The 18694-nt window shown below is 37.9% G+C and overlaps 1 protein-coding gene across 1 annotated transcript in view; it reads left to right on the top strand.

The window, feature by feature from the left end:
* The window catches only part of LOC140164423 (transcription elongation factor SPT6-like), a 38745-nt gene extending 24801 nt beyond the window's left edge, over positions 1 to 13944 (top strand). Inside the window, 14 exon segments of the mRNA XM_072187703.1 lie at positions 15 to 182; positions 719 to 846; positions 1355 to 1421; positions 1423 to 1563; positions 1731 to 1878; positions 2528 to 2676; positions 3275 to 3415; positions 4017 to 4209; positions 5481 to 5596; positions 6156 to 6278; positions 6976 to 7327; positions 8059 to 8139; positions 9043 to 9406; positions 9858 to 13944. Coding sequence (XP_072043804.1) covers positions 15 to 182; positions 719 to 846; positions 1355 to 1421; positions 1423 to 1563; positions 1731 to 1878; positions 2528 to 2676; positions 3275 to 3415; positions 4017 to 4209; positions 5481 to 5596; positions 6156 to 6278; positions 6976 to 7327; positions 8059 to 8139; positions 9043 to 9406; positions 9858 to 10251 — 2565 coding nt within the window. The 3' untranslated portion in view covers positions 10252 to 13944.
* Positions 13945 to 18694: the final 4750 nt, after the last annotated feature.

The raw sequence follows: 18694 nt of genomic DNA, 5'->3' as shown, positions 1-18694 counted from the left end.
CTCCTATTTAACAGGATGTAGTGAACAAAGATGATCTTCGTGATGCATTGTATCAGGAATTCATCTACAGAGTGAATGAGGTGGGAGTCGATCTCAACCGCTCCATAACTCACGCTCATACATCCAGCTTGGTACAGTTTGTATGTGGTTTGGGACCACGCAAAGGAAATGCAATGATAAGGGTACGTAGCACATAGTCAACAATTCTCATGTTTCAACAGTTCGTTGTCAAAAGAGTTTTACAATGTTGGTAAAGTAACTATAACGGTTCATATTTTACAGGCCGGAGTGTCCATCTCTCTTTTGAAGCGACTACTATTCTGTTAATAATGTTGTTGGGGGTGGGGGTGGTTTCTGCCACCCCTCCAGCACAGTGAGACTGTTTACCTTGCCATACACCTGGAAGAGAGGTTTGAACCTGTAACCTTGTGATTATGAGTTCGAGCCCATAATGTTAGGCCACCGTGCCCCCACAAATTTGAAACATGGAATAACTTATACTTTCTTTCTTTATTGATTAGCCATTTGTAAATCGACGTAGCGAACATTTGACACAGCAAGTGATTACCCCTGTTTCTTGTCAAATTTATCATCATTTTGAAATCAATTCAACAATTTATGTGTGTCACAGGACATTTATTATTTAGAAATGTTGACAAGAAGTAACTCTACATGTACTAAGTAAAGATGAAATATGTTTTGTTTATTTCCCTTTCAGACTTTGAAGCAGCAGAATCAGCGTCTTGAGAATCGCAACCATCTTGTGACTGTGTGTGAGTTGGGACCAAAGGTCTTCATTAACTGTGCTGGTTTTATCAAGATTGACACTGCCTCAGTCACTGACACGTAAGTTGTAGGCACTATAATGCTCTTGTCTTGTGAATGTGTGCGAGTTGGGACCAAAGGTCTTTATTAACTGTGCTGTTAGTGATACAGGGTTCCCATGGTCCTTGAAAGTCCTTGAATTTGGAAACACCTTTTCAATGTCCTTGAAAGTCCTTGAAAATTGGACTTTTACCTAAAGTATAATTTTGACAAAATTTTGGGAGTGTAGAGAGCCGCATCATGATATTTGTGTTTTGGTAAGTACATGAAAATCATGCTTTTGAACCTTGAAAGTCTTTGAATTTTAAAGGCGTCATGGTGCAGGAACCCAGGTGATATAAATTGTGCAATTTTGATCAAATAGAGGGGAAGCTTTTATAATTTACAATGCATGAATTATCAAAATGAATCTCAAAGTACTATTGTGGAGAAAGATGATCAGGATTGTAGAAAGAGGTGTGATTAAAAAATGTAGGATGAAAAATATATATATTCTTGCTTTAAAATTCAATCTTTGTGACCTTTACAGTACGGACTCGTACATTGAAGTACTAGACAGTACCCGTATCCATCCAGAAACCTATGAGTGGGCTCAGTAAGATGGCCGTGGATGCCTTGGAATATGATGAATCTGCAGAAGATGCTAATCCAGCTGAAGCTTTGGAAGAAATCTTGGAGAATCCTGACAAACTCAAAGATCTTGATTTGGATGCTTTTGCTGAAGAACTTGAAAGACAGGTATATGCCCCAAAATTTAAAAACAGTTTAATCGTGTGAAATTTTTCTGTTTTACAGTACGGTATGTCAATCTTAAATTGTTAATGTCCACCTTTCATACTAATCACGATCACTATCTCAAATTGTATGCATACATCAATGTTGTATCATCTATTGTATCATTACAGGGCTATGGTAATAAAAGCATCACATTGTATGACATCCGTGCCGAATTAAACAGCCGCTACAAGGATCTGCGTACACCATATCATCCACCAACGGCCGAGGAAGTCTTCAGTATGCTGACCAAAGAAACTCCGGAAACATTCTACAAAGGTAATAAAAGAACATTTTATCCAGGGTTGTAGCCACGCCGGTCGGGGTTAACCAGCACTAATTTTTTTCCCACAAATGTTTTATTCATCATAAAAAGAGTAAAAAACAAAACAAAATTCCCCTAGCATATTCCTAGGGGAATTTGTGTGAACTGTCTGTGTGTGTGGGGTATGTTGGTGTTAACCTGCCACTGATAACACACACAAGACTTCACTTTCATACTGTGGACCTACCTGCAAACGAACACCGTCCTCAATTTGTGGAGTTCTGCAGTAGGCCGTAATTGAATGCTAAATGCATTTAGAAATATATGTCCGCTATTATCCATTGACTAGAGCAACCTCGGTTGGTAGGCATATTTTGTACTTTGTATCATATACAGCTGTACACATACAAATTTCATCATTTTGGTCCCCGGTTTGTCAATGAAATGATGATCCAGATGTCCTCGTTTTGATAGGAATACACACAATGTCTGAAGGACATGTGTATGGCTAAGGGTGTGTGTGTACGGTCCATTTTGGTTTGGGTTCTGGTTTTGTCTTTAATTTTCTTGCAATGTTTGTCATTTATTTCATATATTTTATACATTGTCTGTGTACTGGATACCTGGAACTGTATTTTCATTTTTATTTTGATCTTCTTTTAGGCAAAATGTGTTTGGCCAGAGTAAATAGCATAGCTAGACGTCGGCCACCCAAGGATGAGTTAGACAATGCCAATCCAGTGAGGAATGACAAGACAGGGTTATGGCAATGTCCGTTCTGTCAACAAGATGACTTCCCTGAACTTAGTGAAGTAAGTTGTTGAACACCACACAAAAAGAAAGTTCACACTGATTAGAATGGTCATAAATATTAACATGACTAATTAAGAACATTGATATGATATAAATGTGTGAAATTTTGTTAGCTGTTGATTGAAGGAATACCAAATCGTCCGGATTTTACCAATTTTGTGACAGTTGGTGCGGTTTTAAATAGTTGTAAATTCAAACAAATCATGTGGTGACAGGTTTGAGGTGAATGCCACTTGAATTCAGGGTAACTCAATCGCAACTTGCTCAACGATATTTGGCCATGACTGAATGCTACCAGTGTTTGATTACCAATGATTGCTGTACCCAACTCTACTTCACCCAAGCTGAGACAAGTATATTTTGTATCAGAGTCCGAGCCAGATCTGAGTCCTTTATTGTTCATGTCCAGACTCAATACAAAGTCTGGGGTGCTGAGTTGGGGTCCAACTATACAAGTATACAGACATTACAGTGATCATATCATGGCAAATGCTTTCTTCAGGAAGAATAGATGGAGGGTAATTTAATCAGCAACAAATATTTATTGCTCCTGTGTAAATAATCGTCTGTTTTGCCTTTTTTTTTCTCCGCCTCTAGGTGTGGAGTCATTTTGATGCTGGTAGTTGTCCAGGTCAAGCTATTGGTGTCAATGTCAACCTAGAGAATAACATTCAGGGTTTTATTCACACCAGGAACATCAGTGATAAGAAGGTCATCAACCCGGAGGATAGAGTGCAGGTGAGAGGTTAAACCAAAAAGCAAGATTCATTTTAGGCATAGTCCCAACATAGTGAGGGGGGTAAGGCTTCTCACAGGGGGCAAGCTTCCCAACACCAACTTACACATGTCTGACACACATTCAAATGTATCAAATTATTAAGAGAGATGAAAGCTGTAGTTGTAAACATGCTTATTGATGTGCAGGCAGTTTAAAATTAATTGACCTCTCTGCGCTGAACAAGCAAGCAAATGTGTGGCAAGACAAAAACACAATGCAATAACTGGGCACCTTGGGAGAACAATGCTATGGTTTTCAGCACGGTTCTTCAGCGGTCAATTTGTTGCAGTTTATGGTGTATACAGAAGTGGGGTTTTGATTGGCTAATTGAATCATGTCATCATCACATTATCATCACATCGGCACCTTATTCGCTGGTAAAACTACGTAGTTCTAGTCCTAGTTCTTTTTACGCAATAATCAGACAGAGCAGACAGACACCGCTGAAGGAATTGGCTGAATAGTGTAGTGCATTGAAAAGTCAACCTATGCAAAATAAGAATGAAATAAATGAAAAACTTAGTAATTCACCAAAATGCATGTGTATCATCTTCTTCACAGCTTGGAATGACTTTGCATTGCCGTATCACCAAGATTGACATAGAGAAATTCCGAGTTGACCTGACATGCAAGAGCTCAGATCTACAGGATAAGAATGGTGAATGGGCGCCACCCAAAGACACCTACTATGACCATGACTCAGCAGAGAAGGATCAGAAGAAGGGAGAAGCTGAGAAGAAAGCTCACCAGTCAAGTAAGAATTGAAAATGGGCTATTTCTCTTTAGGAGAGCTACATATACTGCTGTGCAGTATTAATTAATTGTAAAGTGTGTGAGAATTTCGCTATAGAAGAAGAAGACCCACATTAAGAGTGCTATTAGTTGACCTGTCTGGTCTGTTTTGTGTGTTAAAGAAAGAAGGACTTGTATTAATTGTTTGTGATGCTTCAGAAGAGATGTCTTAAGAAAATTATCAAAATAAAATATTTTCATATTAATCTGCAATGTTATAAGGCCTGCCGATTATGAGCTGATCAAAGTATAGTGATATGGATTCACAAAATTGTCATACTTGCAAATATTCTTTTCTTTTAGGCTTTTAAGAAAATCACATGCAGTAAAAATTGTGTTTCTTTTCAAATCACTAAAATCTCATGCCATGAATATATTGGGCTATTGCATCTAAAATCCACATTACCCTGTGAAAGAATTTGGAAATATCTTCCACAGGGGGAGTATGATTTTCATTTGGAACCCGATCTGTGATTATTTCTCAGAGGGTGAATGAAATGTAAATGTAGCTGCCTATTGTGTTTATTCCATTTGAAATTCAAACTCCCCTGTGGGAGATATTTCCTAAATCTAATACAAGGGTATTATGGATTTTATTTAAATGGGATAGCCCATTGTGCCTTACAGTAGTTGTGGCCAAAAATATTGATCAAGAATGCTGATAATCAAAATACTGTATTATGCTGAACTTGTTTACTAAAAGAAAAGGTGGATATTAGTTAACCACCTGATTAAATATGGTTTATGAAAATTCTGGAAATATCATCATACCCAGTGGGCACAGGTTGATATTTCAACGTTGAATCAAAGTGGTTAACTGACTGTTTATATAGATAAAATTCTGGCATCCATAAGGTACCACACGGCAAATCGCATGATAATACATTAAAACAAGTGATAGGTATGAATGGTTGTGGAATCAATCTAGAGATCTATCCCTCTGTCATCTTAGAACTGTCCTCCAACCTGGCTGCCATTTCAATTGTTATACCATTCTGGTTGGTTTATTGCATACACTCTATAAACACGCTTTATTCCATCTCCATCTTACTAACCAACCTGTATGGGGAGATTGCCAAAATTGGTTTTACTGCATAAGTGTACTCAAAATGTGACGCGCACAACTTTGCAGTACCGTGGAGTAACTGATCACACAATCTACAGTATATTTGGTAACTGTTTCTTGTGTATAAAATACGTCATTGACAGATTAATTTTGTTGTGAATTGACAGCATATGTGAAGCGTGTAATTGTTCACCCATCATTCCATAATGTGACCTACAAACAAGCTGAGAAGATGATTGCTGATTTGGAACAAGGTGAAGTCATCATCAGACCAAGCAGCAAGGTTAGTTAGGGTCAAGGGTCAGGTTCATTATATATTCAGGGTTTGTGTCCAGTAATAACTAAATCAAATGAGAAGGTTATCACTAATATGAAAATTAAGTTAAAACCATTAACAAAAGTCTGGATATCAGAGAACAGTTTCAGATTCAGGATCAGTTTCAGTTTCAAGGGTTATGCTAAAAATCATGTTTTGATTTTATAGCGTAAACTGTGGATAAATGCAACAAACCTCCAAATGACAAGAAAAGTTTGGAACATGTGGACCAAGGCTACAGTGCGTGTTCTGTAACACAGAGATGCCTCGTTTCAGGTTTTAGCCTGAATTCAAGTTTTTTGTGATTCCAAATTCCCACATTTTTATTTATTTTCAGCAATTTTGGGGCTTCTTGGCATGCTTTCACATGCTTTTTCTCACCAGTTTCAGGTTTTTGGAGTGAAACTGAGTGGCATTTCTGATAACAGATTATCAGACCTGGGTGAATTATTTTGGCTAGGGTGCAAAGATTACACATTAATAAGACAATATTGTTACAATACCTTGTTTCTTTTCCTATCACCAGGGCACAGATCATTTGACGGTTACATGGAAGGTTGACGAGGGAATTTTCTCTCATATTGATGTCAGGGAAGATGGCAAGGAAAACGTCTTCAGTCTTGGCAAATCCCTTATTATTGGCAATGAGGTAAGGAAGCAGATTGGGTCACAGTAGGGGCTAATATACCCTTTGTCAAATATGATTGGATGACATGCACTTTTCTGGAGTTGACTAGTTGGCAGCGTAAAAGTCAGGTCCAATCATGAAATTAATAGAGGAAAACGATGCATGTGTATTCCCAGTAAACCATCTTGTATCAAGGAAAACAATAATGGGCTATTCAAGTTGAAATCCATACACCCCCTATGGAAGACTTGAACTTAATCTCCCATACAGGGAGTGTGGATTTCAAATGGGGTTACCTGAATGGATGACTCCATGTGGAATTCCCTGTGTGGAAGTATAAGATCATGTCTTCCATACTGGGTGTATGGATTTCACCTGGACCATGTGAGTTTACAACTTTTAATACTTCATCGGTAAAATTTTATACCCCCCCAATTAACCACTACCAGTTAATGTAATATTGAATCAATGCATAGCGTGGGCCACATGTCTTTTGAGAAGATAAAGCAACATTTCCCATAATTTCTTTTGTATTTCTCACATGTATGGGTAAGCAAAAAAAATTTTCAAATACTTTTAAATGAAGTTGTGTCTAAATTTTATATTTTAGACACAACTCCATATAAAAGTATTTGAAAAATTTTTCAATTTTTCAAATACTTTTATATGAAGTTGTGTCTAAAATATAAAATTTCAAATTGTCTATTTCATGCTGCAGGAATTTGAAGATTTAGATGAAATTGTGGCACGCTATGTCCAGCCTATGGCGGCGTACGTCCGTGACGTCATGACCCACAAGTACTACCGTAACAGCGAGGGCGGCAAACGTGAAATCCTGGACAAGTTGCTATCAGGGGAAAAGAAGAAAGCGCCCTCCCGTATCCCGTACTTCATGAGTTTTACCAAGGAGTACCCTGGCAAGATATTGCTGTCGTATCAGCCGAGGAGTAAACCGCGACATGAGTATGTGACAATAACGCCAGAGGGGTACAGATACAGACAGCAGGTGCACAGCTCTATCAATGGGCTGCTTAGGTGGTTCAAGGAGCACTTCAGGGACCCTATTCCAGGTGGGTAGATTACCACAGTAATATGAAGTTACTGTGCAAATAAAATGGTGCAATTTTTTGAAAATACATCAAGGTAGATATGTAACACAATTTTAATTCAAAGGATCAGACTTATTTTTTAGCATTTGTCAAACACAGCAAATCAGATGAATATCATTTCATTCAGTAATTGTTCAGGGTAGTTAAATCGGACGATAATTGACATCTTTAAGCTTTCGAATTACAAAGGTTTGTGTGTGTAGCACATAACGTCTGTTATTGACATGACACTTTTGGCCCTTGATGAGTGATTGGCAAAGATAGAGTTTATGTCAACATACTCAGAGTTAGCCTAGTATCAAGTCAGGGATACAGCTGACGGAATAAGGTTGTCTAATCCGGCAATGAAGTCTTGACAATAGGCTAATTTTACATAGACCCAGAGTTCAGTTTAGTCAAAGTGGCAACAACTTTGTATACTTGTATCCAGTCTTCGAATTATTTTGTTTACCTTGGCCCATTTTGAAAGTTGTGGTGCAATTTAATCTGACACAGAGCAATTTGAAGCGCAGTCTCAGACAATCAATACGTAAAGTCAGTACAATGTGGTATGGCAATTTTGCACCAGACTTTTAAAGTTGTAGCGCAAAAGGCGGATTTTGGGGTGCAAATTGCACTGCGATAGGGCTTATTCCGAACACTGCTTGTATTTGCAGTACTTACCAAGAGTACATGTGACTTTGCTATTACAGGTCTTACCCCTACAATAGCCTCTCATCACAGGACACCAATGGGAGCCGCGCCAGAGAGTACACCTATGCCATATTATGCAGGTAAGATAAGTGCAGAGATTATGGGATTATAGTGGAAATTTCAATGGAATGAACACAGCCTGACATAGTGTGATGACTTTTTGTGTACATTACGCGATGTGCGCCAGTGTGTGCGACTGTGCGTGAGTAACATGGAAGTGAATCCAACCATGCCAATGCACTCATGATTGGTTAGTATTGTATCCAAGGTTGTGCGTTCGCGTTGTAGTTTAAAATATGTGATATACGATCTCAGTTGGATCAACAACAGCTGTTGAAAGCTGTGTTCATGCAGTTGAAATTCCTAGTATTGGGTAGGGTGTAGTTAGATATTAACTATTTACCATGCTTGGCACCACATTAGCGCTGACTCCATAGACATGTTTCTGGCGGCCTATCCACATCGAGAGATTCATCTACTTGCAAGATCAGTCAAGCTGGTGGACAGTGATAAACCATGTATTGAAGGTTTGAGCCCAGTGGCGGCGCCATGAATTTTTTTTTGGGGGGGGGGCAAAGTCAATTTTCAAAATTGCCGCAAAAAGTGGTATTTTTTCGTAATTTTTGGTTTTTACGGGGGGCAAGAGTTCTGACTGGGGGCATATGCCCCCCTCGTGCGCCGCCACTGTTTGAGCCTGATTTATGTGCTTATAACCACGCAATCATATCTTTGGGTTATGTGTGAACAAAAGTGAACACTTTCACACGTAGTCGCTTACACATTTAGCGTGCTGGATCGATGCATTTATGCTTTTGGTGCAATTACCAATATAAATCCGGACCCTTTTGTCCGCAACAATGGTACCACTTTTATGAACAACTTGTCAGCAAATCAATTAGGGACAAAGGAAGAATTAATTACATAATGTATTGTTTGGTCATGTTTATAAAAGTGCTAATTTATAAATATCTTTGCTATTTCAGGTACACCGATGATGCTCAAAAGTGGTCTTGCCACTCCTAGACAAACCCCCAGTGCTACACCACAGCTCCCTGGAAGATACGGTGCCCTCATTGGTGCTGCTGCTGCAGGCTATTCGGGCATGCATGCTGGGTATGCAACTCCGCAGACCAATCCAATGGCGACACCGTTAGCACATGCAACACCTCAGTACCAGCCAAACATGACCCCATCACAAAATCCAATGAGGACACCGCAGTATCAGCCAACACCAAGGGCTAATTGGGGTGGCACGACACCCCAGACGACACAGGTGGTGAGGGCGATACAGAGACATGTCCAGGGGGCTAGTCAGCAACAGGCACAGCAACAACAGCAATCATCATCGTAAGTACATTTTCCGTAGATATTGTGAAACAATTAGATGCTGTAACAGTACGTTGCTATTTCCATTTCTCAGCGAACAACTAATTACCGGAACGTGAATTTAAGATTGCAAAAATATTTCCAATCAAGTTCACAAAATTTATCATGTGTGGCAAAAATTTGGTAAATTTTTTTAATTTATTCCAGAAAGTTCCAGTAGTAGTGATTTATAATCAGAACCCATAGTCAATATATTATGGGAATAGGCATGATGAATGCATTAAAATGAATACAAAAAAGCCTAGTTTTAGTTCAGTGGTTTTAAGATAGCTCTATTCAGAAAATATCTCAAAACTTGGACTTTTGGCTAGCACGCTGAGCATTAATATTGGTATTTATATTATACTTAATAATAATAATAATGAAATAACTTATAACAATAACACAAATTTTTATCTGTATTCCACCACAGAAGAGCAGCTGTGGACTGGGCACAACAGGCAGCTCAATGGGCCAAACAACGACAACAAACACATCCAGGGAGAAGTCCTGGCCAGCACAGCGGCATGACGCCTCGTACTGGCGGCATGACACCACGCGCCGGTGGTATGACGCCACGTGCCGGCGGCCACACACCACACGGTGGCCACACACCACACGGTGGCCACACACCACACGGTGGCCACACACCACATGGTGGCCACACACCCCGTTCGGGCTCTATGACACCGCGAGCATCGGGTACCCCTCGTAGTTCTGGAGCTCCGCGCTACACACCCCGCATGCATGAACCAAGTCCGATGTCTATTTCACCACCGGCTCATAGCCAACAAGGCGATGCAACACCATTGTTTGACGAAACATGATTCTGTTAAAAACGGTGAAATTTGAAATAACTATTTATTATTGCTATATTTTTGTGAAGACGTACGCCATATCTAATGACATAACAACAGGTACTTCCTTGAAAATGAGCATTTGGAACAGACAGGGAGAGATATAGAAGAGTCATTTGATAAATTTCTCTTATAATGTGATACATTGTTATCACAAAATGTGATGTATTACAAGCAAGTACACTAGCTCCTAAAAGGAATACCTGTAATAGGGCTATATAGCATCGTGTCAAAGTTGTAATAATTATGAGCTGTAAACAACATACAAAATGTTGGTATGCTTATCGAGCCAAGTGATAGCTCTTTGCTGATGTGACTTGTGAGGAATATTGTGAATTGCCAGCTATGGTTAAACCATACGGATGTATCAGAAACTATTTTTTTTTTCTTTTTATGTATTTTTTTTTACAGACTTGTTATTTATATACCAACTTGATATGTTTATCTTCCAAATATAAGTTACATTTACTATTGGTGGCACGTATAGTTAAGATTTCTTTCTTGGTGTCAATATGTAATGTCGGAAGGCCTAGATTTGAATTTTGTCACACAGTGTGAAAATTGCTCTAGATTCAAGCAAAGAATTTTGACAGGAATTGTTAACTTCTCGCAACTTGCTTCCTGTGTAGAGGTTGACTTTTTATGAGAATAAGCTTTGATTCGTGCAAATCTTTTTGAGAAGAATGGTTGTGAGAATACATTCACAGATTCTCTTTAAAATTCTAAATGTGGAAATGATTCTCCTGTTTTCTTTCTTCCAGCACATTTGAACTTTTTTCCAGCTGAGTCCGCTCAGATGATAGAGCACAGATCTAGAGATCTGAAGGTTCAACATTTGATTCTTTTATGATCAATGTGGTTTTTTCCATTGATGTATTTTGTATTACATGATAATGTTAGTTTTACTTTTCCTATAGTTACTCGGCCATTGTAACTTTTTGTTGTTTTTCACTTATGGTACACAAGTTGGTATAGTTGCTTCGTTATGACAGGTATTTGTGTCTCTTTGAAGACGTCCTTTGATCATCCAAATCAAGAGACCAGGAGACCATTACTTATTACAAATGGATATGTTGACTGCTCAGTGCCAAAAGTGGGTAAGTGCAATATACTGTGTGTAACTTGCCAAATATTCACAGGACAGCTATTGCACTTACCCATTTCTGGCACTGAGCAGTTGAGGTAAAGTCAATTCACTTGAACTGTGAAGGTTGCTTATAGTGGTTTCTGGTAATGTTATGGTGAAATAATTGTTCCTAATAGCCAGCAGTGTCTTGGGGATTTGACTCCAGGCCGAAAGCCATGGATCTGGCAAACTTTGTATACTTATCCTTTACAAAGTTATGAAGTGGTGTTCAGCAAGGGTCTTGATTACAGATATATTTTTAACTGTGTCAAAACTGCAAATCCTTAAGGACCTTCAAACTTAAAGTGGGTGGACTTTGCATAGGCATTAATCATATGACTAGAGTCTATGTATGATCATGCTAGTTTACATGCACTTTGTGCGCCACAAAGGTGACGTTTGCAACTCTTGTAATTTGAAATGCTGACGCAATTCCTTGTTTTCTGCACCTCAATACAGCATTAGGCCTGAGAGGATCAGTATCATGTGACTTACATATCATGTGACTTATGTGTGATGCGATCAAGCAAAATCAGTCGGAACTCGGAAATGTTAAATTTGCAGTTTCTTATAGGATAGTAAAAAGTATTTACAAAGCTACATTTTGCAGAAAACCACATTGAAATTGAACAGCCAGTTCCAAAGATATGATCAATTAAAGAGTTTCCAAAACAAAAGGAAACAAAAGGCAATATTAACCTCTGTTTGGCTATATCTCAAAATCAGTATTTCCAAGTTCCGACTGATTTTGCTTGATTGCATCACATATGATGATAGTGAACAATAGTGAAAAGGATACAATATGCAGTATGGTTGTGTGATATCTGACTTTGATATGTGCATTCAAAGCTTTGCATATAGTGGCTCTCAAAGAAAGAAAAATATATGTTCTTGAAAGAGAAATGTTCAATGTTAGCCTGGCCTGTGCATCCCATTTTGCATAAATGCCTGAAAGACCTGCAGCCTCTATTTCTATACACTTAGTTTTAGCTGGAGTTTGGTAGTGACGTCAATGCTTTTGTGTGGATGGGCTGCAAGCGTATCAACCACCCTTGTACACACGCTCTGCGGGATTAGGTTATGCGGCTGAATATGCACCTACGTAATTAACAAACTTGAGGTGAAACGAAAGTATAGATATGTTCTTGTTTGTAAGAAACAGTTTGGGCCTCAAGTTCAACTTTAGTTGATGTGAACAGTATTTTGTATTATCAGGTCATTACAGTGTATAAAGGTATATGCTAGGGACATAAAAACATTTTGTTTTATCAGGAATTTGGTGATAGTTTCCACTATGAGAATAAGTTTTCATAGCAGACCTTAGGCTTCCAAATGTGATTTAAAGCACACTTTGTGAACAAAGCAGGAGTTTGATTTGAAAGATTTACTACAGCAATCCCAAAATCTTTTGGGGATTGTAATTTGTAATGCTTTTGGAACTCAATTTTTGGTCGTGTCTGGTATAAGCTTGCACAAAAAGTCTTAGTAGAGAACTTTTTAAAGACAAATAAAACAAGTAAAAATGTTTGAAATTGTTCTGTGTAAAGAATTGATTGCACTTGTATTACCACTTTCTCAGCAATATGTTCTTTTGGATATTGACGAGTATCAAAATATCATAATCTACAACACTAATGTACTCGGGGTGTTGGAGACGCAGTAATGTGTTTCCCACCCCACCCATTTCAGTGAAGGGAGGCACTCTGGCTGTAGTCTTTTGCAGTATAGTGATGCTAGGGTTTATTTTCACTGTCTGACATTATGAAGGTAAACAAAGGTCACCATAGAACAAGCTCATGAAGGTAGCATGACTTTTTTGATCAAAGTGAATTTCACATAGTGAAAATTCAAATTAACATTTTCAAATTGTGCATTGAAAGTTATATAAATGATATTTAATATGCTCTGCTTAATTGGAAGTACTTTTGTATGCTTAAATTTTGTATCATATTAATATTGAAATGTAATGGGGTTGAACCCCATGGGTACTACATGCAGCATCTATGAACTATTTTGATTGGTCACAAACAGGGCTTTATCATGTATTGAGCCAATCAGAGATATGGAAAGAATAGTGAGTAGGGCTGAAGGGGACTAAGCTTAATATAGAGGCCCTGCATTCTTTTATCGATTGGCTCCAAACAAAGGATTTGATCCGGTGTCCTTCACCATAGTTATGGCGGAGTGCAGTCCATTCAATCAAATGTTGTCATCAACCTATTTGATCGTAGTGCAGGGTTATGTGTGTGAGACGAACTGTCACGGTAGATTGCAATCATGCTTTTGTTGAATGCATTTGAGTAGTCCGCCATATTTACGGGATGATACGTCACATGCAAGGCCTCTATTTGGTAAGAGTTCTGAAAGCTCTATATTGATTGGTTAATCAGATGATTATATTATGTAATTGACCAATCAGGGGCACTGTATGAAAGGCTATAGTGGTCATGGGGTTCAGGTATATACATATGAAAGAGATGTAACTTTATGCAGAAAGTGGTCTCAAATAAATGAAGACAAGAGTATCTTTAATGAAACTGGTGTGTTGAGTTATTGAATTTACCCGAATAGAATATACCTCTATAAATGTTGCCATACACTTGTTCTTTCATTCATACAAAAGTTGGTGCTCTGTACGAAAGTTATGCTTTGCACAAAAGTTGGAGTTGGTGCTCCATACAAAAGTTGTGCTCTGTACCGGGTATGCATTGATGTTGCAAGCAACAAGGTTAAGACAGCTGACTATTTTACAATTTATCAAATTTGAAGTATGGTATTTTTTTCCACAAAAATGATAAAATTATATTAACTGTTGGATGTTTTCAATAGATTTTTAGCCAAAATAATGAGGTAAAGAAAAAAAATAAAGACTATCTTGGCCAAATGACAATGGAGCTCCATCTGAGGTTTATTATTGTACTTCAAAACAATTACTTGGAAACAAGATTGTTTATTGTGGCTTAAGATAAGGATGAAAGAATAATATATGAGGAAATCTCCATTGGTGGGTATAAAATCTTCCTATTAAACTCACTCGCTAAAGCCATAATTTTGATCTGTAAATAGTGATTAACGGTTCCATAATCTGTCTCTATAGAAACACGCTCTATAACCGGTTATATTTTGGGTTTTGGTTTAGATTAAAATGTTTTGATAACATTAAATGTCAGGTTATATAAAGGTTAAGAAATCGTTATAAAACATTTTGTATCAAAACACACTACAACAATATTTTTTAAATGTTTTCAAAATGTTATTGTAAAATATTTTTTGCAAACATGTTTCGCCAAATATTTTGTCAACACTTAAAATATAACATTATGTTAGAATATTTGCAGTAGGTTATTAACGAATGTTTTTTAATGTTATGAAAACATTTTATACCCTTTATATGCCCTTTATATAACCCGACATTTAAACGTTTCCTGACAACCTTTTCTGCCCTTTTGCAAATGATGTACAAAACGTTTTGTGTTTGCTGGGTAGGCGATTACCCGCATTTCGTGGTTCGTAAAAAGAGAAGAATTACTGGTTTTCTCACCAAATTTCATGAACCTGCAACATAACAATCTATGGCAAATGATGTTGACATTTTTTGTCTCGTTTCGGTGCTCATTCCCCCCACCAAATTGGTTGAAGATCCACACCGCTCAAACCTAACTTGCAAGGAATGTTGTTTATGATGCCTCTCCATTCTAAGACTGGTATTGATGGTCTGGAATGACCCTCGGAATACCTAAACATATAATTTGTTGAACAGTGCAGATATACTATGGTAAACATTTCTAAACTTGACATATAATTCAAAATATTCAAGCAATAAACCGTATCATCGCTAACCTGAAAATATGCTTTAGTTATACCACTTAGCAAGGTATTGTGTGTTTTATAATGGCTCTGAAAAAAACATGATATGAAATACTCTAATGGGCAAAAGTCTTTATAAAGATACCAATCAATTTCATCAATTCGTATTGTTTCTAGTACTTCCATAAATTTACAGTTATGTGCATCGTAAAATACATCAACTATTAATTCGAACTTGTCTTTGAGTAAGTGAGAGTGAAAATCATAATACATATTTGATGGGTATTTATAAGTGAGCCATGTTGGTGAATAGTATTCTAAAACTAGACGTGATATGATGATTGAAGCCACTTTGCTGCTCAGACCACATGCAAATTTTAATAAATACTGATGTTGGCGATGTATAATGGTGATACTGTTCAAACTCCCTTTTAAATATTCCTGGAAGAGTTGTTGATTTGTCGTTAATAAAGAAACCCAGTATACTGCTGCACAATATTCTTGCACTGTTTTGTGGATAAATACAACATTTTCATCCGATCTGTCGAAAATGTATGTGTGCCTTTCCTTAAAAACCAGCCCCATGTGATACGCTTGCTCAAGAATCGTGGCATTAAATTCATCTACGCTGAATATCAATTTGTCTTCTTCATCTAACAAATGATTTAGAGCAGGCTTTCCTAGTTCAAGGACAAGATCAGTAACACATTTATGAAAGTTATCATTGTCAGCATGAACATCGTAATCTTTATGTTTTGCAAGAAACTTCAACGCCTTTTCATACAGTGGGGTAACTCTATCTGGCACTTCACCAGAATCCGCCCAAACGATGCATATCATGGACAACATAATTGGTATCGATGATAAATCATGTGTATTTACAAAGTTTTGCAACAAAACCTGATCTGTCGGTGTCCCGTCATAGCTTTGTAGAAATATGTTGATGTATTTATCAATATTCTCCGAGTTGAAACCATTTAGTTTTATTCTCGTATAGACACCAAATATTTTAGTAAATTCATCAACTCTATGTGGCCTCATTGTGACAATCACCATGCTTTTTTGCAACCACTTATTCCGAAACATATCCTTAATATCTTTAAAATTATGATTGGTGGAACCCTCATCATATCCGTCAAAGATGAAGGCTACATTGGATGCAGTAGATCCAAGGTAATCAAGCAAACCATTCCTTGAAAACCTACTTGACAGCTGATCTTGAATTACATCTATCATGTCCATAGAAGACTTCATCCAGCGGATATCTAATACAAATAGCATCTCATAACTAGACTGGCCCCCAGTCTCGGTTCGGTTCCATCTCTGGATAATGTAACAATAAATAATTACGTAATGCCCTATGAAAAAAAAAATGCCAACTCCCCCCCCCCTTATTTTCTTCAATGCCAAAACCCATTCCTCTTCATCCACAAATCGACGCCACTAATTACACCCACCACAGTCAACCATGCAGCAATATAGAAATATACTCGTATTATAAGTGAACGCGAAAGTCCATTGAGCGCTGATTCCAGTCTCGGTTCGGTTCCATCTCTGGATAATGTAACAATAAATAATTACGTAATGCCCTATGAAAAAAAATGCCAAAGTCCTCAGTACCCCCCCCCCTTATTTTCTTCAATGCCAAAACCCATTCCTCTTCATCCACAAATCGACGCCACTAATTACACCCACCACAGTCAACCATGCAGCAATATAGAAATATACTCGTATTATAAGTGAACGCGAAAGTCCATTGAGCGCTGATTCCAGTCTCGGTTCGGTTCCATCTCTGGATAATGTAACAATAAATAATTACGTAATGCCCTATGAAAAAAATGCCAACTCCCCCTTATTTTCTTCAATGCCAAAACCCATTCCTCTTCATCCACAAATCGACGCCACTAATTACACCCACCACAGTCAACCATGCAGCAATATAGAAATATACTCGTATTATAAGTGAACGCGAAAGTCCATTGAGCGCTGATTCCAGTCTCGGTTCGGTTCCATCTCTGGATAATGTAACAATAAATAATTACGTAATGCCCTATGAAAAAAAATGCCAACTCCCCCCTTATTTTCTTCAATGCCAAAAACCCATTCCTCTTCATCCACAAATCGACGCCACTAATTACACCCACCACAGTCAACCATGCAGCAATATAGAAATATACTCGTATTATAAGTGAACGCGAAAGTCCATTGAGCGCTGATTCCGTGTATTGGGTTGATTTTTAATGCTATGTAATCTACATTACCAGTCGTTCTCCACGGACCCGAGGGAGGGTCTACTCATAACATGATAGATAATCTTTCTTCATGGCCCAATCGAAAGCCAGCTTTGAGACTAATGTCGTTTTTCCGATTCCAGCGATACCGTTTACGAGTATGCGTTTTAATGGATGACCGCTTGGAGATTTAAGTGATACGAGTTCTTGGTGTGAATCTAGGCTTCGACTTGCTGTCCTGCCAACTTGCCCACGTTTATCCTCTTCAAGTTCCAGATTGATGAAGAACTCATGCATATCAGCAAAACTTTCTGGCACGCCAGGAAGGATAGGGATCTTGCCTCGTTTGTCTAGATATAGTGAACGGAGATGCGTTTGAATTGAATGTACATCAAATGGGTCTTCCTCTGAAGAAAAAAAGAAAGAAAGAGACTGATACAAGATGATGAAGTATAGTTAATTTTATTGCAGCAAAAGATCCTAGAATCAATTTCTGGGTTCAATCGTTCCATAACGTTCGTCTCATACTTGTGTACCATGTAGTTATTAATGGTACTGACAGGTACCCGGAGGATTTTAACCATAACGAGCTCTGGGCGACCAATCACAAGCCAGATTCATTTAAAGATGCATTACATCATGGCCAATTTTAGTAGGCCAGATTTCCGACAATCTCATCCATAGAAGCTCATAGACAGCCTTGTTAAGCATTCTGACCGCAATCCAAAGTCAGTAGTCCACTTGGGAAGCTAACAAACAGAGGGAGTAGGGTGACTCACTGAAAAGATGTGAAAATCTATCAATTGTGCACACATTAATTAAATCAGAGTTTTAAGCTTAAATACAATATCCAGAGTATGCACAATGGGCAAGTGGACTACGGGGTAGACTCTCCATATGGAAGATATTTCCAAGATCTTCTACAGGGGTAGTGCAGATTTCAACTGGAACAGCCCAAAATATGAGCTCGCAAATTCATATTTTCCTCTATTTTCACCTGTGTATAAACCAAAACATAAATGTTTACGAAATAAAACTTGTCTTCAAATAAAACCATTTAACGAACATTAATCAAAATAATTACTGCAACCATGGTCACCTAATGTTTCCAAGAACACTGCAAAAAAAACACAAATCCAAAATAAATATATGCGTACGTCGACGTAACAAAGGTAACTTTTCTATATGGGACCAATTTAAAAAAATAGTTATAAGACATAGAAGGAAAGCATAATTCAACTTTGGTGCC

Source organism: Amphiura filiformis, chromosome 11 (assembly GCF_039555335.1).
Source record: "Amphiura filiformis chromosome 11, Afil_fr2py, whole genome shotgun sequence".
In the NCBI taxonomy this organism is placed as follows: domain Eukaryota; kingdom Metazoa; phylum Echinodermata; class Ophiuroidea; order Amphilepidida; family Amphiuridae; genus Amphiura; species Amphiura filiformis.
This window is presented reverse-complemented; position numbering and strand designations above follow the sequence as displayed.